Source organism: Equus asinus, chromosome 10, assembly GCF_041296235.1.
Source record: "Equus asinus isolate D_3611 breed Donkey chromosome 10, EquAss-T2T_v2, whole genome shotgun sequence".
NCBI lineage: Eukaryota > Metazoa > Chordata > Mammalia > Perissodactyla > Equidae > Equus > Equus asinus.
In genome coordinates, this window is record NC_091799.1 from 47,502,022 (window position 1) to 47,523,530 (window position 21,509).

General features: G+C 43.5%; 1 protein-coding gene across 3 annotated transcripts in view; it reads right to left on the reverse strand.

Annotated features, from left to right (window-relative positions):
• MELK (maternal embryonic leucine zipper kinase) overlaps nucleotides 1-11,050 on the reverse strand; it is an 88,427-nt gene extending 77,377 nt beyond the window's left edge. For 2 of the 3 annotated variants that reach the window (XM_044779213.2, XM_044779216.2), the window contains exons 1-3: nucleotides 10,916-11,050; nucleotides 6,510-6,604; nucleotides 1,133-1,218 (exon numbers count right to left, since the gene is read on the reverse strand). In XM_044779213.2, coding sequence (XP_044635148.1) covers nucleotides 1,133-1,218; nucleotides 6,510-6,567 — 144 coding nt within the window. In that variant the 5' untranslated portion in view covers nucleotides 6,568-6,604; nucleotides 10,916-11,050. Of the gene's footprint in view, nucleotides 1-1,132; nucleotides 1,219-6,509; nucleotides 6,605-10,832 lie in introns of all 3 variants that reach the window. The other variant, XM_044779214.2, reaches the window with a different exon arrangement.
• Nucleotides 11,051-21,509: the final 10,459 nt, after the last annotated feature.

The window sequence follows — 21,509 nt, forward strand, 5'->3', positions numbered from 1 at the left end:
GTATATATTTTTGAAGGAGGTCAAAGAATTGCGCTACATTTCTGTAACAAATCCCTTACATTCCCTTTGACTTATTTATGTATGCTAATCTGCACTTACATTCTTAAAAACAAAAACAAGGTAACAAGTGATGTTAAATTCTGTCTCATTTCAGCAACATGGGAGACCAAAAAAGAGTCCAGAGTGTCTAATTTAAAAAGGCATTTCAGTGAATTGTTTTTTATGTTTGATAATTATTAACATTTATAAAATGTTTGTGTTGTTTTACTTAATTGTATACTACTAGTAATTATAATGCTAACTCAATCCAGAAAAAAAAAATTTTTTCTTTAGCACTTAAGAGATATTTGGTTAGAAAACAAAAGATTTTTTTAATTTTTTAAATTTATCATCAAAAAAAGAAATAGCCACAGATACATACTGAGAGTGAATTCTCAGCAGGAGACCAGCACAAAGAAAAGAAGACATCAAACCACATGAGGGATGGTAGAAAGAACTAGGAAAAAAGACAACTTGGCATGACTTCAAACACTGGAAAGGGTATAAAAGGCCCAAAAAGACAACCTAAGGATACAGGTTTCCCTTCAACAAAATAACAAAAAAAACTATATACATTATAGGCAAGATCACAAATTGAACGGGCTGCTTGAGGAGATGATGAGTAGCTCAATTCTAGAAGCATTCATGTAGAGGAAAAAAGAGGCTGATTAGGAAAAGGATTTCATCTGATAACTTCTAAGGGCACTTTGAATAAAATTCTGGGACATAAGATTGACCTACCTATCTATACTATAAAATAGATTGACATTTAGTAAGTGTATCATGAAAGGATAAAGAAATGCAATATTAATACCCAGGACACCTACAAGACTATGAAACAACTGCAGAAAAACAGATCCTACAGACTTCAACTATGCACCACTGCCCTGCGTTAAAATCAGGCACAAAGTAACTCCCGCCCCAAAATGACTTTTTAAAACCATAGATATATAACTGGCAATTTAAAAAATGTTTTAAAAGCTACAGAAATATTATTCAAATAAAACAGCAGTTAACTAGAACATTAGAGCAAAGTTGGATTTTAATTCATAATACCAACATATAAATATTTAAAAAATAATTTTGAACTTACCCCTAGTGCATTCTTATCCATGATTTTTATAGCAACCATTTCTCCAGTGAGGATATGGCAGGCAAGTTTGACCTTTGCAAAGCCACCTAAGTACAGGAAAATGTATTATGAAGAGATAAGCAAGACTAACCTAAATATCATCATCCAAGCAAACTGACGACTCAGAGACAAATACTTTTCCACACACTTTTAAAAGGCTCCATTGATCCCTATCTTCCTGGAAGTTTGTGGCTCTTTCTTCCTGTTGCTTCCAAAGTGTCAGCCATAACCCTATACTCTCTCATCCAATGTCTAGCTAAGATGTTTTTTTTTCACCATGATAGTATATCTCTAATTTTGTAAGGAGGAAGTAGAAAAATAGAATTCATTCTTTAGAAATTTGCTTTATAATTAACATTGCAAGAACACAATATAAAGTACAGAGACAAAAAACAAATAAGAAGCTCCTGGTAGTCCCTCCCATGGTCTTCCCCATCTCAGTAAATGGCTACTCCATTTTCCCAGGTGTTCAGGCCAAAAAGCCAGGAGTCACCCTTAGCCCATCCCTTTTGTCTCACACCCCATATCCAACCCATCAACAAATCCCATTGGCTCTGTCTTCAAAATATGTCAATGGTAATCTTGGGGGAAAGGAGGCAGGAAATGGCTGAAAATGTTCTATGTTCTGATCTGAGCAGGGAAGATAGGGATGTACATGCATGTAAAACACCATCAAGATTAGTGCACTCTTGAGGCCCGCCCCGTGGCCGAGTGGTTAAGTTCGTGCACTCTGCTGTGGCAGCCCAGGGTTTTGCTGGTTGGGATCCTGGGCAAGGACATGGCACTGCTCCTCAGGCCACGATGAGGCAGCATCCCACATGCCACAACTAGAGGGACCTGCAACTGGGATATACAACTATGTACTGGGGGGACTTGGGGAGATAAAGCAGAAAAAGGAAAGGAAAAGATTGGCAACAGATGTTAGCTCAGGGCCAATCTTCCTCACCAAAAAACAAAACGGAAAGCAGGTGTTGTCATACTTATATCAGACAAAGCTGACTTCAAGATAAAAAAGACAATGAGCGACAAAGAGGGGCAGATTATAACGATAAAAGGACAATCCACCAAGAGGACATAACACTTATGAATATATATATACCTAACACAGAAGCACCAAAGTATATAAAGCAACTATTAACAGACTTAAAGAGAGAAATTGACAGCAACATCATAATAGTAGGGGACCTAAACACCCCACTTACATCAATGGATAAATCACCCAGACAAAAAGTCAACAAGGAAACAGTGGCCTTAAATGAAATACTAGACCAGATGGACTTAAGAGATACATGTAGAACATTCCATCCCCAAACAGTGGAAGACACATTCTTCTCAAGTGCACATGGAACATTCTCAAAGATAGGTCATATGTTGGGAAACAAGGAAAGCCTCAATAAAGTTAAGAAAATTGAAATCATATCAAGCATCTTTTCCAACCACAATACTATGAAGCTAGAAAGCAACTACAAGAAAAGGCTGGGAAAGTCATAGATGGAGACTAAATAACATGCTACTGAACAACCAGTGGATCAACAAAAAAATCAAAGGTGAAATCAAAAAATACCTGAAGACAAATGAGAATGAGATCACAACATACCAACTCTTATAGGATACAGCAAAAGAAATCCTAAAAGGAAAATTTATAGCACTGCAGGCCTACCTCAACAAAGAAAAATCTGAAATAAGTAATGTTAAACTACACCTAACAGAAATAGAAAAAGAAGAACAAACAAAGCCCAAAGTCAGCAGAAGGAGGGAAATAATAAAAATTAGAGCAGAAATAAATGAAATAGAGAATAAAGAAACAATAGAAAGGATCAATGAAACTAAGAGTTGGTTCTTTGAGAAGACAGATAAAATTGACAAAACCTTAGCTAGATTCACTAAAGAAAAAAGAGAGAAGGCTCAAACAAATAAAATTAGAAATGAAAGAGGAGAAATTACAACAGATACCACAGAAATACAAAGGATTATAAAAGAATACTATATAAACTAGAGGCCAACAAATTGGACAACCTAGAAGAAATGGATCAATTCTTAGACTCTATAAACTCCCAAAAGTGAATCAAGAAAAAATACAGAATCTGAATAGACCAATCACAAGTAAAGAGATTGAAACAGCAATCAAATACCTCCCAAAAAACAAAAGTCCAGGAAAAGATGGCTTCTCTGGAGAATTCTACCAAACAGTCAAAGAAGATTTAATACCTATCCTTCTCAAACTATCCCAAAAAATTGAAGAGGAAGAGATACTTCCTAACTCATTCTATGAGGCCAACATTACCTTGATACTGAAACCAGACAAGGACAACACAAAGAAGGAAAATTACAGGCTAACATCACTGATGAACATAGATGCAAAAATCTCAGCAAAATATTGGCAGACAAATAGAGCAATATATTAAAAGGATCATACACCAGGATCAAGTGGGATTTATACTAGGGACACAGGGATGATTCAACATCTGCAAATCAATCAATGTGATACACCACATTAACAAAATGAGGAGTGAAAATCACATGCTCATCTCAATAGATGCAGAGAGAGCACTTGACAAGATCCAACATCCATTTATGATAAAAACTCTGAATAAAATGGGTATAGAAAGCAAGTACCTCAACATAATAAGGGTCATATATGACAAATCCACAGCCAACATCATACTCAATGGGGAAAAACTGAAAGTCATCCCTCTGAGAACAGACAAGGGTGCCCACTGTCACCGCTCCTATTTAACACAGTACTGGAGGTTTTGGCCAATGCAATTAGGCAAGAAAAAGAAATAAAAGGTATCCAAATTGGAAAGAAAGAAGTAAATCTCTGACTGTTTGCAGACGACATGATTCCATATCCAGAAAACCCTAAAGAATCCAACAGAAAGCTATTAGAAATAATCAACTACAGCAAAGTTGCAGGATACAAAATCAACACACACAAGTAGTTGCATTTCTATACACTAATAACAAACTAACAGAAAGAGAAGTCAAAAATACAATCTCATTTGCAATCACAACAAAAAGAACAAAATATCTAGGAATAAATTTAACCAAGGAGGTGAAAGACTTATACACTGAAAACTCTAAGACATTATTTAAAGAAATCAAAGAAGACATAAAGAAATGGAAAGATAGTCCATTCTCATGGATTGGAAAAACAATCATAGTTAAACTGTCCGTATTACCTAAAGCAATCTACAGATTCAACGCAATCCCAATCAGAATCCCAACAACATTCTTCACAGAAATAGAACAAAGAATCCTAAAATCTATAGGGGAAAACAAAACCCAGAATAGCCAAAGCAATCCTGAGAAAAAAAGAACAAAGCTGGAGGCAGCACAATCCCTGACTTCAAAATATACTACAAAACCAAGGTAATCAAAACAGCATGGTACTAGCACAACAAGATACACACAGATCAGTGGAACAGAACTGAAAGCCCAGAAATAAAGCCACACATTTACGGAAAGCTAATCTTTGACAAAGGAGCCAAGAACATACAATGGAGAAAGGAAAGTCTCTTCAATAAATGGTGCTGTGAAACTGGACAGCCACTTGCAAAAGAATAAAAGTAGACCATTATCTTACACCATACACAAAAATTAACTCAAAATGGATTAAAGACTTGAATGTAAGACCTGAAACGATAAAACTCCTAGAAGAAAATATTGATAGTACACTCTTTGATATCGGTCTTCACAGCATCTTTTCAAATACCATGTCTACTCAGGCAAGGGAAACAAAAGAAAATATAAACAAATGGGACTACATCAGACTAAAAAGCTTTCGCAAGGCAAAGGAAATCATGAACAAAATGAAAAGACAATCCATCAACTAGGAGAAAATATTTGCAAATCATATATCTGACAAGAGATTAATTTTCAGAATATATAAAGAACTCATACAACTCAACAACAACAAAAAAAAACAGCTCAATCAAAAAAATGGGCAGAAGATCTGAATAGACATTTTTCCAAAGATACACAAATGGCCAACAAGCACATGAAAACCGTTCAACATCACCAATTATTAGAGAAATGCAAATCAAAACTACAATGAGAGATCACCTCACACCCGTCAGAATGGCTATATTAACAAGACAAGAAATAATAAGTGTTGGGAGCAGATTTGGAGAAAAGGGAACCCTCATGCATTGCTGGTTGGAATGCTCATACAGCCATTATAGAAAGCAGTATGGAGACTCAAAAAATTAAAAATAGAAATACCATGTGATCCAGCTATTCCACTACCACGTATTTATCCAAATAACATGAAATCAACAATACAAAGAATTCTATGCACCCCTATGTTCATTGCAGCATTATTCACAATAGCCAAGACGTGGAAGGAACCCAAGTGCCCATGTACTGATGACTGGATAAAGATGTAGTATATATATATAGAATGGAATACTACTTGGCCATAAAGAAGACAAAATCGTCCCATCTGCAACAACATGGATGGACCCTGAGGGTATTATGTTAAGCAAAATAAGCCAGACAGAGAAAGACAAACACCATATGATTTCACTCACATGTGGAAGATAAACACATGGATAAAGAGAACAGATTAGTGGTTACCTGAGGGTAAGGGTTTGAGGGGTGGGCAAAAGGGATAAAAGGGCACATGTGTATGGTGACAGATAAAAACTAGACTACCTGTGGTGAGCATGATGCAGTCTATATCGAAGCTGATATATAATGATTTACACCTGAAATTACACAATGTTATAAGCCAATATGACCTCAATAAAATTAAAAACAATGGTTGAAATGACAAATTTTATGTTATGTATATTTTACTACAATTAAAAAAAAAAGTAGTACAGAGGGGAAAAAAAAAGATTAGTGCACTCTGCATATTTTACTATGGGTTACACCTCAATAAATAAATTAAAATTCACACACACATGTTGTATGTGTGTCTGTCTGTATACAGAATGCCACCCCTTCACAACCTTCACTACTATCGCTCTCATCCAAGTCACCATCATCTCCAGCATCACTGCCCTGAATTATTGCAATAACCTCCTCACACTCTCTGCTTCTGCCCTTGCCCTCCTCCTCCCCATCTTTTCACAACCAAGCAGTCAGACTGACCCTTAAAAACAAAGGTCAGATCACTCCTTGGCTCAAAACCCTTCAGTGATTTTTATTCTAAATCAAATGACCAACAAAGCCTCTCCTACTCTCTACGCTCTTGCTCCACTTTCTTTTTTTCACTAAAGTAGGTTCAAGAATTTTAAAACTACATGGGTTAGACTAAAAAGCTTATGACTGCCCAAATATACTTTACTCTCAAAGACTCGATCTCTGCCTCCAAGAAAAAAATAACAATTACCTGTCCCAATAGTTTCATATAATTCATAGTATTTGAGAAGTTCATCATAATCTTTCATAGTCCTCCTGGAAGTTTATTCAAAATTAAAAAAGAACCTGTAAAACAGAAATAGTACATGATCTAAAAAGGAACAATTATGAGGTTATCTCTTCCGTTCCTGTAATTGCAAATATAAGTAAATCTCAGGCATATAAATGATACTGGAAAAACTGATTAGCTGTATGAAAGAAAAACTGATTATTCATATCATACATAAAAATAAATTCCAGATCAAGTAAAGACAAATACGAAAGATAAACCTTTAAAACTTTAAAAGAATTTTGTCATGATTTCAGGATAGAAGAAGATCTTTTAAATAGAAACAGAAAATGCTAATCATAAAAAATTAACACATTAAACATTAAAATTAAAAACTTCTGCATGTCCAGTTTTAGTAAAAGAAAGTTTCTGGGAAGCAGATTTCTAAATAAATTTTCTAAAAGTACTCATAGATAGGTCAAGTCATAGGGACTGAGTTTAGGTGTTGCAAAGTGGAGCTTTCTTTATAGGTAGACCTGTGGTGAAAGCGCTCTGAACCGGTACAGAAATGGTTGCTCTACGGGTTTTTTCTTCCCAGAGGCTGGTATGGAAGGACAGGACTTGGGATCTCAACCCTGGGAAGAGAGGCCCCCATACCCCTTAGAAAGCCAAGCAGGAACCAAAGGGTCCCAAACAAGTGGAGGTCACTGAGTCAGACACACAGAATCTCCCATATGGTCCAGCACAGCACACCAGGGCTCTGGAAAAAAGAGGTTTGAGGCCAAGACCCAGCTAGTGAGGAACTCTTCCTTTGCCTGGCCTGTCCCTTGTGCACAAATCTCCCTTGGTGACCTAGCAGTGGACTAGCTATGGCAGCACAGGGTTCAGGATCCCAGGACCCCATTTTCTCTAACACTTAGGTGAGTACACGCATAACCACTGGGACTTGGGAAGCAAGGTCCCCGCTGGAGAGAGCAAAGCTCATGCATCTTGATCACTGCCTCTCGGTAGTAGAGACCTGGTGCTAGTGGTCATTTCTAGAGCCAGACAGTCTCCTTTCTCTTTCACCAACAAAGAGAGCCCCACAAGCCCAATGATGGACCTGGGATGGACAGGTGGCCAGCACCATGTTCCCTACCTTTAAGTTCTCTGTTCTTCATCCTCTCCTCGTCCAGAACAGAGTGATCGGCATGTTACAAAGCTTTAACCATGGTCATGCCTTTGGAAGACCTGGAGCGTGAGTGCAATGTCAGGGGTGTGGTGAGTTTATAAAGGAAAAGACAGTCACAGGTAGGTCCTGACTACAGCAAGGATGGATCATCTTATATTGAGGTGGATAAAACAGTGAATGAAATTATCAAAAGCCCAAGAGCCACAAAGGGTATTTTTTTAAATGTCCTTTTAAAATGCCTAAAGCACTCTAATTCCATGAATCATTTTACTTGGAGATGAAAGGTAACGCTCCATCAGCAAGTAAAAAGCCACTAACAATGTGTGAGTGAACAGAACACAAGAACAGAAGCTTTGGAAGCAAAAATATCAAAACTCAAGAAAAAAATCAGCTTTAAAGAAAAAATGGTTTTAATCTCAATGTCGAAGCCAAAAAAGCTAGAAAGATAAACATGATGAGCAAAAGACATTCCGATCCAATAAACAATATTAGCCATTCCCCAAAAAGAGATGGCACTGGATCAACTTAATAAAAAGTATGAGCTTTTATTCTTGTTGAGCCTGCATGAATTGGGTAGGCAAAGGGAAGAAACAGTCAGGTCCTGGTGCTGAGGGAAAGCTGGTGGTATAAAATGAAACAGTTCTGCTTTCACTGGAGGGACAAAAGTTCCTCCAGGCAAGGAGACACCACAGAGGACATACTTATTCTCACCGGGCACCTGAGGCACAGGAGGAGAAATTTCCTTAACAGCAGCACTAACTCAGAAATCTTTTCAAGGGCATTTGTCAGCGGGGCAAACGTGGGAATGCAGTGAAAGCACACCCTCACCAGACAGGAATCACAGGACTAAGAAATTTCAAAACAGGCAATAACAGCAGTAAAGGTACAGAGGTCAGCACACGACTAAGAAATCTTTGGGATCTTGATGAGGGGGAAGAGAAAGAGGAGGAGACTGGAAATAGTGGAATGTCAGCCTATAAATGTTTGGAAAGTTGCCTGCTATGGACGTAGGCCATCAGGTTCATCAGAGAGCACAGCCCCAACTAACGCAGTACTAGGGTACTCAGAACACAGAGGCTGAAGAGGAGCACAGAGACCATTCAAAGTTTACAAACCGTGAGATGGAAATGGACAAAGGGAAAGAAGTAGGCCTCAGGAAATGCAAGAATCCTAATCGCCACCATTGCACACATCTGAATTCCACACAAAGGACTGGGCTATTTTAAATTGCCACACTCAGAGAGAGCAGTTTGTGTAATGTTGGAATTCACTCCCCCAGATGAGGGATCTAAGAGTATTATAATTAACTTCTTGATAGATTTCTCCCAAATGAGCTTTGAACTTCCAGGTCACGACCTCTGGTCAACTAGCAGAGCTCAAACCATGCATCATCTTCGCCATTTTCTCTATCTAACCCCGTCCCTCAATTACACCATGTCTTGGGTGAGTAACACAAATGTGGGCCTAGATTATATCTATTGAATCGGGAACATCGTACTTGCTACTGTACAAGAAAACTGGTGTTCACATTGCAAACTGCTAGAATAATAACAGATTTTACTCGGTTTTAAATTTGTGGATGTGAAGCTGGTTCCAAAGATTATTAAGTGCCCTGTTTATCCTCCAGGGTTTGGAAATATAGAACACAAGAAAGATGTGACTGGAATAACCCAACTTGTAGCTGCTAAAGGAGGTATACGATCAGTCAGTGTGGACGTAGCAGCCTCTCCACTATGGATAATGACGGAAACTAGACCCCAATCAGACACGTGAAGGACCCCCTGAGCGTAACTAAACAGAAGAATTGGGGGCCATAGAATTGGGATCTTGAACTCCCCCGAGGAAACAAGGAATTGTCTAGACAATAAGAGAAGGTTTACCACTAAATTTTATAGGATAGCAACAAATCGGGGACATGTTCTTACTAACAGTATTTCTTACTAACAGCATTATGCTATTACCTGCTATGTAGTACATTTATCTTATCTAGTAATACATTTATCTTATCTAGTGAGCTTGGAAAGACATGGATGCGGGGAAATTTCAAATGAGAAGCAGAAGGCAGACGGCTTATAATGTGGCCTTGTAATACATTTAATTAACATGCTGTCCTGCTCCCTTGCACAGGCTTCTGGGAGCACCAACCAAGAGGCATTCCTTCCTAAAGGCATTAAGGGACGATATGCCCATCTCCTTGGTCCACAGGAGACACACAGGGTGGACAGATCCACGGGTGAAAGGAGCCCACGAAGGTGCAGTAAGGGCTTTTCTGACTTCTCCCACAGAACGTGGGACCCAGAAACCAAAATGTGAACACAACGTTAGGAACGCTGGCCTCCAAGCAACCTGCAGGCCCCTGACATCCCGCCCCGCCTCCCCCACTGCGCCACCAGAGACGCCGAAGGCGAAGCTCGAGCGCATCCCTCCCAGAGCGCTCGAGCCTGCCGCTCCCCGCACGCCCTGCTCCGGGAGGCCCCCGTCCCCACGCGTTTCCCGGAGCAGCTGCTCCTCTCACCGCCACAGCACGCGGTGCCTGGACCCCTCTAGCGTGGCCTCTAACCCACTCTGGGGCGAAGGGACGGCAATGTGGACTCTGAGAAGCGGGTAGTAACGCGTGTCCTTTTCTACAGGGCCGCCCCCGGAGACTTCGCCGTTCAAGAGAAGGAACTTCCAAGCCTGCTCTGGACTTGGTCCGCGGAGCCCGGGTCCTGCAGACGCCGAGGGGGTCCTCCCGGCCGAGCCTGCGTGGTCAGTCGCTCCGCCTGCGGTCCCCATGGTAACCCTGAGCCGGGGACCAGCGGAGCGGACCGGGCGTCGGAAAGGGGACGAGCTCATCCGGGGGACAGGCTCCAGGGCGGGGCTCCGGTGAAATTCTCAGTCGCCTGGGACCCGGGCCAGGGGCCCGCGCCGCCGCCCCCGCGCCGCCCCGCCCCGCCCGGACCCGGCGGCTCCCGCGGGGACCACCGACCCGAGGGCGGAGCGCAGGGGCCGGGCCGAGGACCGAGGCGGGGACCCGCCAGGACCCGGCGGCTCCGGCGGGGGCCACTGACCCGAGGGCGGAGCGCGGGAGCCGGGCAGGAGGACTGAGGCGGCGGCCCGCCCGGCCCCGGCGGCTCCCGCGGGGGACCACTGACCTGAGGGCGGAGCGCGGGGGCCGGACAGGAGGACTGAGGCGGGGACCCGCCCGGACCCGGCGGCTCCCGCGGGGGCCACTGACCTGAGGGCGGAGCGCGGGGCCGGGCAGGAGGACTGAGGCGGCGGCCTGCCGTCCGGGGCCAAGCGGCGAGCGCGGAGGACGCCTGCCAACTTTTCCGACCGCCGCGTTCCGGCCGCTTCCGCCCGCCAAAGAATCAAACCTCCCGGGCCGGAAGGGGCGGGGCCGGAAGGGGCGGGGCGGGCGGCGGCGCTCGGTCGCCTAGGAGCTGCGAGGCCTGGCAGCGGGCTGGGAGGGCCAGGCGGCCTCGGGCTGCTGAGGGGTGACTGAAGCCTTTGGTGCTCGAACTGGGGTAGCCCCCCGCGGGGCACAGGAAGATTTTCCAGGTGGCGGGGAAAAGTTCCCACATAGCTCAACTTTCTTACGTTGTTTCCTACAATTGATCTGCAGAGAAGTCGCTAGTAGTCACCGTTCTCGTGTTCACCCTCCCCTTGCCCAGTGGCCCTTCTCCCACCCAACAAAAGACAAGTACACCTCTCCCCTCCCCAAATCTTACCAAAATGTGCTGCCACAAAAAATAAAACCCTCCCAGGGGCCAAATTGATTGTCCCTTAGATAAGGTACCGTAAATACCAACCCAGCATCGTAATAGAAGTCTTCCTATTTTACTGTTCAGTCATTATTTGTGTAATTTTCATCATGAATTACGGTTTGTAATGATAACTCGATCCAGAAGAAAAAAATTAAAAAATTATAGCCATGGGAAAAAAATATTAAATATAAATTTATATATGTATTTTATTTGTTTATCTTTTTGCTGAGGAAAATTCATCCTGTGCCAATCTTCCTCTATTTTTAGTGTGTGGGCTGCCAGCACAGCATGGCTGCTAACAGAACAGTGTAGGTCCGCACCTGGGAACTAAACCTGCACCACCAAAGCCAGGGCACTTAACCACTAAGCCACTAGGGCTGCCCCTGTATAGGTCTATTTTAAATAGACTTTGTATTTTTGAGTAGTGTTAGGTTTACAGCTGATTTAAGGGCACAGTACAGAGATTTCCCCAAACCCTCTGCCCCCACACATGTGTAGACTCTCCCATTATCAGTATCCTCCATCAGAGTGGTTACATCTGTTGTAACTGATGAACCTATGTTGACACACTGTCAGCCAAAGACCATAGTTTACATTAGGGTTCCCTCTGGCAGTGCACACTTTATGGGTCTGGACAAATGTACAATGACATGTAGCCACCATTACGGTATTATACAGTCACTTCACTGCCTTAAAGCTCCTCTGCTCCACCTACCTGTGAGGCGATATAGTGTTATATATGTATTTTTATTGCAATGAAGTACGATAGAGTGCTCCATAAAAGATTTTCAAGCAAAAAAAAAAAACCATTAAATTAAGATAATGTTCTTTGGAATGGAAATATCAGTAAGGAAAAAGGAGGGAAAATGAGCAAATGTTAAAAAAGAGGTTGTGTATTTCTTTAGTGGATGATGATGGGTATCAAATCACCCTGGTATTTCTAATCCACTGGTTATTTCTTTCTTTCTTTCTTTCTTTCTTTCTTTCTTTCTTTCTTTCTTTCTTTCTTTCTTTCTCTCTTTCTTTCTTTCCTTCCTTCTTCCTCTCTCTCTCTCTCTCTCTCTCCTCTCTTGCCTTTCTTGGCTAACATCTATTGCCAATTTTCCTCTTTTGGCTTGAGGAAGATTGGCCCCGAGCTAACATCTGTGCCAGTCTTCCTCTATTTTGTATGTGGTACACTGCCACAGCATGGCTTGATGAGCAGTGTGTAGGTCTGTGCCTGGCATCTGAACCCAAAAACCCAGGGCCACTGAAGCAGAGCATGCAAACTTAACCACTATACCACCAGGCCAGCCCCCATTGGTTATCTTTAAAGAAGTGATGTTACAGCTTTACTTTTGGAGGTTTACAATAACCAAGCTTTTTAAAAAACAATTTTACAATGATCCAAAAATTACAACATTTGTGACTATTCAAAATTATGATGAGAAAATTTAGATGTCTACTTAAAGTTTTTCAAAGTTATTCTGAGTGTACTTACTCAAAAGAGTTTAACTATTACTGAATTAAGGGGAATAATTATGCCCCAGGAGAAAATAGTCCAGTGCATGGAGGCACGGCTCTGAGCTGCAGGGCCCGACCTGAAAGAAGAGCCTGCGGACCTATTTCCTCAAATGGGCAGTAAAGAAGTTGGATGTGATTCTGCTGCTCCCTGTTTCATGAGTCACTAACTGAGTGGGTCAGGCCATTTGGGATGTAGCATCCTTGCCAATAATAACACCATTAACAGCAATAATAAAACGCACTACTGGGGCCGGCCCGATGGTGCGTTCCGTTTTGGTGTCCCGGGTTCGGCGGCTTGGATCCCAGGTGAGGACATGGCACTGCTTGGCAAGGCCATGCTGTGGTAGGCATCCCACATATAAAGTAGAGGAAGATGGGCATGGATGTTAGCTCAGGACCAGGCTTCCTCAGCAAAAAGAGGAGGATTAGCAGCAGATGTTAGCTCAGGGCGCATCTTCCTCAAAAAAAAGTAAAAAAAAAAAACCGCACTACAATTTTTCGAACAATTAATGTGCACTTACATGCATCATCTCTATAAGCAAAGGTCTTCCCCTCTCACAAGGGTAGTTTGTGCTGTTTATTCTTTCATCAGTCACCAATGTCCACCCTATGCCAGACTCGATTCAGGGCCAGAGAAAGGAGGAAAAGAGATGTGGCTTCCGCCCAAGGTAGCTCAAAGACAGATTCACAGACAACCAACTCCAACAACGGGCCAAACGGAAGTACTGAATACAAGCGCATGCAGCCCCGCTGGTTAGAGCTCAGAGGGGAGCAATTATTTCTGACCAGGGGAGTGAAGTATTTTCTCCTGGAGTTAGGCCCCGAATAAAATGGAAAAATTTGAGAAGGTAAGAGTATTCCCCAGAGGAAGCTATCTGTGCAGAAGCACAGAGGCAAGAAAGCACAAGTCTCCTCGGAGAAGGGCATGTGGGTGTGGCAAGAAAGGAAAAGTGGGTAATCGCAGGACCCATTGTGAAGGGCCATGTGTGCCAGGCTGGAGTTGGCAGGGGTGCTGACCAGAAAAGGGAGATGAGCAGATGTGCCTTTCAGAAGGAGCCCAAGCAGCCACTCTGCCGGCATGGGAGGATCACGGCCTGGCAAGGCAGGGTGGCAGCTGTGCTTCTCTGGTGGCAGGATGAATGCCTGAATGTCAGCACCACATGTGGCCAGGGCATCAGTGGGGACGGGAAGCAAAGGCTTCAGTCCATTCAGGGCAATGCTGTTTCCCTTCCAAGGCGGTCCAGGTTAGCGGGCCTCAAGCTATAAACCACGCCCTGATTCTTATATCCAATCCATGAGAAAATGGGAAGCCACACAAAACTCAGTTCGTGGCCACAGTCCTACTGGAAAAAGAGATAGACTTAAAAACCTATTAAAAATACTTCAGGAATTTGAATTTGAAAACTACTTTGGGAATTTGTTAAATTTCCTAATTTTGACAGTTGAACTGTGGTTATCTAAGACAATGCCCTCGTTCTTGGGAAAACATGGAGAGAGAGAGAGTGAGAGGAAAGAAGAAGAACGATGATGATGCTGATAGGACAAAATATAGAATTAGTGAATCTGGGCAAAGTGTATGTGGGAGTTCCTTGTTCTGTTCTATTCCTGCAACTTTCCAGTAAGTTTGAAGTTACATCAAAATAAAAAGTAACAAAAAATGTCAGGAATATGTTTCTTAATTCTGCTCGTTCCTTAGCACCTACCACAATACTTTAACATTACTATAAACGAACGCTGATTTATCTCTTGAGTTTCCAATCTCTGCTAGACACTGTACCAGGGGTTGCATATACATCATTCCTAATCCTGCAGAGTATGTATTCCTACTCCCACTTTACAGATGAGGAAACTGAGGCTCAAGAAGTTTAGGTGTCTGGTAAGAAGCAGAGCCAGGGGTCCGAAGCCCAGGCTTTTTCTGCTGTAGTTCTCAGTTAATGTTTGCTGAACTGAACATGAGAGAAACTTGAACACTTAAAATTTAAGGCACCATACAAATATAAGGGCTTTATGTATTAATGAGAATGATGATGACCACTCTGATCTAAAGAGCACCCTCATCAATAGGCAAAAGCTAAATGTTGTACAATGGAATACTACTCAACCAATTTTTCAAAAGAATTAGGTAAGTATACTCCACTAGGGTTGCTAGACAAAATGGCAACATACTAGTAACATCTTTATACTAAAAAGTTACCCATTATTTATCCAAAATTCAGATTTAACTGGGCATCTTCTGTTTTTATTTGCTATATCTGGTGACCCTAAATGCCATGGAAGGATGTCTGTTTTTCTGTGTTTTTGTGTGTGGTTTTTTTTGAGGAAGATTAGCCCTGAGCTAACATCTGTCACCAATCCTCCTCTTTTTGCTGAGGGAGACTGGCCCTGAGCTAACACCCATGCCCATCTTCCTCTATTTTATATGTGGGATGCCTACCACAACATGGCATGACAAGCAGTGCCATGTCCGCACCCGGGATCTGAACTGGCGAACCCAGGGCCACCAATGCAGAATGTGCGAACTTAACCGCTGTGCGGCCAGGCCGGCCCCAAGATGTCTGTTTTCTAAGTGAAAAAAATAAGCTACTGACATAGGTAAGTAGCATAGCCCCATTTTTGTTTAGAAATATGTGTAAGTACAGGAAAAAGTCTGGAAGGATATACATTATAGTGTTAACATTCCCTCTAGAAAATGGAATTAGGGTAAGCCGTGGAGAGAAGACTCAGTTTTCACTTTCCATACTACTATATTGCATGTATTTTTAATTGAAATTTTTATTGAGATAATTATAGATTCACATGCAATAGTAAGAAATAATGCAGAGAAATTCCTTATATGCTTTGCTCTGTTTTTCTCTAAATAAGAAAAAAAAAACCTTTTGTCTGTTGTACTACTCACACTGAACACTTCTCCCACACCAGCTGGGTGTCTACAATTCAATTCAATTCTGACACTACCTGTGTGGAGTTAGCATTAAAGCGCACAGGTTCAGGGCTCAGTCCCACAAGACTGCCCCCACTTCAGGTGCCAATCACAAGCCTGAGCCTCCTGTACTTTTCACCAACTGGCTACACATCAAGGGTCATGACCCCTCCTCAGGTTTGATCACTTGTTAGGGCAGCTCACAGAACTCAGGAAAACAGTTCACTTACCAGATTACTGATTAATTATGAAAGTATACAACTCAGGATCAGCCAAATGGAAGAGATGCCTAGGGCAAGGTATGTGGGAAGGGGCACAGAGCTTCCATGCCCTCTCCAGTCACACCACCCTCCCAGCACCTCGAGATGTTCAGCAGCCTGGAAGCTCACCGAGCCCCTTCGTAAAGGTTTTTATGGAGGCTTCATTACGCAGGCATGATTGATGAAATCATTGGCCATCAGTGATTAACTCAACCTCCAGCCTCTCTCCAACTCTCCAGTCGATTGGTTGGTTCCCCTGGCAAGCAGCCCCCATCCTTAGGGACTTTCCAGGAACCTCCAGCCACTAGTCATCTCATTAGCATGCAAAAAGACACTTATCACTTCAGAGATTCCAAGGGTTTTGCGAACTGTGTGCCAGGAAAGCGGGGGTGGGGGCAGAGACCAAACATATACTTAATATGTCACACCCCAATGGTAACATTTTACAAACCTACAGTAAAATAGCACAACCAGGATATTGACATTGATGCAATAATCCACTAATCCTATTCAGATTTCCCCAATTTACTTGTACTCTTTTGTACGTGTGTGTATTAAGTTCTACACTGTTTTATCACCTGTGGAAGTTCATGTACCTGCCAGCATAGTCAAGATACTGAACAGTTCCGATATCACAAGGATCCCCTGTGTTGCCCTTTTATAACCAAATCCACCTCCTCTGGACAGTGCCCCCCATCCCAGGTTTAACCCCCAGGGCAACCCCTAATCTATCCCCTATTTCTACAATTTTGTCATCTCAGAAAGGTTATGTAAATGGAATCTTACAATATGTAACCTTTGGGATTGGCTTTTTTCTCACTCAGTGTAAATTCCTAGAAATTCAACCAAGTTCATGGGTGTATCATAGTGCATTCCTCTTTACTGCTGAGTGGCATTCCATGGTATATACGTACCAGTTTGTTTAACCACTCACCTGTTGAAGGGCATGTGGGATGATTCCAGTTTGGGGTTATTACAAATAAAACTGCTATGAACATTTGTGTATAGGTTATTGCATGCATTTTAAAACTAATTTTTAGATCTAAAAATAATAGGCTATATAAAAATCTTAAAACATCAACAAAAAAACACAAATAAATTAAGAAGCAAGCAACAAACTGGGAAATATTTATAACTTAAACATAGACAATCAAGATAAACTGGCAGCTGAGATTGCCTCTGGGGAGGAGAACTGGGTGGCTAGAGGAAAGGGGAGGAAGGAAGACTTCTTTTCATCACTTCAGCTTTGTACCTTTTGAATTTCATACCAAACTTGTCTATTACCTTTTCAAAACTGAATTGTTTTTAAGTAACACATGCACTTTTAAATTTTTTCAAACAGTTATGATCACTTCTAGTAAAAACAATTTCTTTAAGAATGATTTTCAGATGAAACCAAAACTGCTGTCTGTGGAGAGAGGTTTCAGAGCTCATATTCCTCTCCAAATGGTCTGCACTCCCAGAACGTGAGCACCTGTCAGGAAGTGTTACTCTGACTGGAATTAGTGAGAATGCACCAAAGTTTAAGAGTCTTGCCCACCCAAGGAGATAATGTACTATAAGTGTGTTGCCAATGAAATAAAGATGCTTCCCTCAAATCTTAACCAGGAGAACAGAAACCAGACAAGTAAAAGGGTCACAATTATCCGAGAAATGATAGTCCAGGAAGCAATACATTGTTGATGACAAAAGTAGGCGAGGAAAGGGACCCACATGGAGCGCAAAGGAAAGAAGGTCAACTTTTAAGAAATGAGCACCGTGTGTCCAGTCCTTATGGGTGGAGGACTTGCCACCAGAGGAGAGACTGAGGAGGACAGCAGGGAGAATTCTCCAAGTCTGAGCCCTTCCCGAGCCAGGGGGAGGGGACCGTCCCACAGTAGTATCCATGCACCTCGCCTCACTGGAGGCTGCACTCTCTAAGCAACCTTCTGGAAGTTCAGAGAGGCCAGTCCCCAAAGGTCTATCATCCTCGTCCTGCTGTGAATTAACCCACAAGCTCTGACTTTCCCTAGCACTCTTCTGGGAGTTTAGTGACTTCCGTGAGCACCCCGAAACCGAGGTCTTCTGAGTCTGCGAAGCCTGAGCTATAGTTCCCAGAAGGCCTGCTTCGCCTCCGTGATCGTCCAGCCTTGTGCACACACCTCCAGTGGTCTGCTTAGCACCAAGGCTCACGGCCAGTCGGTCAAACATCACTCCCCCAGACCGGGCTCTGTAACACTGGAGGCCAGAGACCGTGTCTGTGTGTCTGCTTCCAGTCTGGTACACAGTAGGAGCTCAATCAGCTTTCTTTTTGAAATACAACGTGTGTGCATGTAAACTCAGCTTAATTTTGAGTTTGAATTCTCATTCTGCCAAAGGAGTAGAAACTTAATCTCAGGCTTTTGGAGGCCACCTCGCAATTTCTCCCCAGTCCCCTTAAGATGATGGAGGTGGGCATCTGACCTTTGGTCATCAGCTCATGCCAGTAGCCGCTGCAATTTCTCTCATTCCTGACAGCCAGGACCCTGCTGGCCCGGAAGCTCTTCCCCTTGTGCCTCATCTGTGACCATGGGAGTCAGGCTGCTCCTCGCTTGGGGTAAAGAAATCCCCAAGCTTCAGCTTTGCCTCTTGGGGCTCTGTCCAGAAGGCAGGGCTTGTCTCTCCACACACCACCAAGGTCTCTGTCCCCATCGCTTCCCCTTTATCTCTTCTTTCTCCCGGTTACAGGGAACCCTCTTCTGTGTCGGAGAGTGGGATTTTGTCTATTCGTGCAGACTTGTCTGTTTATGGAAGAGCACACATTTTAGACACCAAAGCGAGAAAGACTCCTTTGACTTTTCTTTCCTCCCTATCGCGTCCCTTCCCTCGGGACATAGACAACAAAAAGCAGCACCTTGAAAGAAGCAGGGGGTGAGGGGACGAGTGGAAGGGAGAGTGGTAAACTACACAGAGAAAGGAATATCATTAAACATCTCGAAAAATTTTATTCCACTGTACATACAGATGCCATTCATTTTTAATGACGTGCGAGTGAATGAGTCCCCACCTGCCAAGGAGAAAAGTGGCCTTGCGCTGTCTCCCATCTCCACACTGCGTGTGCCTGAGAGCCGTGACCATCAGAGGAGGTCATTGGAGGGTCATCTACCACAACCAGAGCCCACAGATCACCCTCCTTGGGTACAAGCAAATCTTGAGACAGCTTTAACCCTCAGGTCAGAAGCTATCCGTGCCAGCCAGGCTTCCCAGGATCCCTGAAGCTGGGTTGGAGCAGCGAAGGCCGACCTGTTCGCTCCGAGGATTATTTCTAGGTTAAGGTGAGGCAGCAGGTCCAAGGTCAGAAAGGCTCAGGCCAGTACCTTCGGACCAGATGGGCTCCTGATTAGGCACCTTTGGGCCTGGCTGTTGGGCCTCTGTCTAGCACTCGGTCCTTTTGCTTCCTGCATCAGCTATTACAGACCCCTCCTTGCCACGAGTTTGCCACAGCAAAGCCTCTTTGGCTCTGCGTCCCCCACAGTGGGGCTGGCAGAGGACTCTGGGATGTGTGTAGAACTGAACTGAGGGACAAAGAGGAGGGCTTAGGCTAAGAAATGGCAGTGGCCGCAATAAGAAGGCTTCCTGACAGTCCTCAGGGAATCCCAGTGAATTCACGCACCTTGCACTTCAAGGCCAGGAGGGGCCCCAGGCCTGGAACCTTCAGAATCAGAGCCTGGGTTTCAAGGTTCTCCACGGAGCATAGGTTCCAAGCACTTGCTGTGTGTAGAGACAGAGAGGAAAGCGAGAAACCCACCCGAGAAAGACGTACCGGGCGCCGACAAGTCCCGCTCCCACAAAACTTGTCTCTGTTGTTCCCTCCATGTGGAATGTTCTTTTCCCATATTCACATTGATAGTGCACCTCTTAATCTCAAATCCATGTGCCTGATGCCCAGGAAGCCAATCACTGAAACACTGGTGCTTGGAGATGGTGAAAGTTTTATTCAAATTGGCCAAAACGAGAAGGTGGGAGGATAGGGTCTCTCAAATCCACCTTAAAGAAAGAAGAAAGCAGGAGGTCTTTATAAAGCCAAGGGGCTTGGGAGGATGAGTTTTGGAGAAACAAAGTGTAAATCCACGTTTCCTTCACTCCAGATAAGCCTGGGCAATCAGACTTCTGGGCATCAATGGCAGCTGGGGGCTGGTTATCTGGTGATCCATAACTTCCTTAAAGGCCTTCTTTTTCTTCTGCAAACAAGTTCACAAATCCTTGTGACCCTTGAGTCACCCCTCAGGTTAAACAAAAAAACAGCAAATTAACAAGATTAACTTCTTTTCATGTGTGTCTGTGTTGGGAACAAGGTAGAAGGGTAATCATGTTCTTATTGAGTATTTACAGTAACCCTCGGGTACCCAGCTTCAATATGGTCTCTATGTTTCATCCTTCAAACCTCCGCTTTCTTGTCCCCTCCTCAGAGGGACCTTTCCAGACTGCCTTATCTGAAATAATAGCTCTCCCCACATCCCTTTCTATCCTCTGTGCCTGCTTAGTTTTCTTAGTCAGCGAGTGAAATCACTTATTTGTTTACATGTTTGTTCCTTGTCTTGCCCACTAGAAGGCACCAGTGTTTCAGTGATTGGCTTCCTAGGCATCAGGCACATGGATTTGAGATTAAGAGGTGCAGCATCAATGTGAAGATGGGAAAAGAACATTCCACACAGAGGGAACACCAGAGACAGGCTCTGAGCACATGCTTGGCATGTTCAAAGAAGGCCGTGCGGCTGGAGCAAAGGGAGCGAGAGCAGAAGGGCTGGCAGTTACGTGGAGAGGCGGGAGCCACCAGATTGTGAAGGGCTCTGAAGCCCATGGAAGCTTCGGATTCCATTCCAAGTGTGATGTAACTTCATGCTTGGGGAGTGATGTGACCTGATGAACATTTTTAAAAGACCAGAAGGCAGGTGTGTGGAGAATCAACTGGAAGGGGGGAGACTTCAAGCAGTAAGACCAGTCAAGAAAGTTATTGCTGCCCAAGTGGATGAGGGTGGCTTGGATTTGGGTGACGGCAGTGGATGGTGAAAGGTGCTGGATATATTTTGAAGGAAGAACCCACAGGATTTGCTGATGGATTGGGTCTTGGGGAGCGAGCAGAAGTGAACAGCCAAGGATAAGTCCAAGGTTTTTGAGCTGAGCAACTGGGTGAATGGTGATGCCATCAACTGAGATGGTTGTCTCCAGGGGTGGGTGTGGGAAGAGGTCTGGACTGAGGAGTTCTATTTGCAGCTTGTTAATTTTGCAATGGCAAGTAGGCAGCTAGATATCTGATTCTGGAACTCTGGAGAGGGGTACAGACTAGAGACAGACGGGGAGTCAGCTGTAGAGGTGGCATTTGAGCCCCAGGACTAGAGGAGATGAATAGGAAGAGAGTAGAGA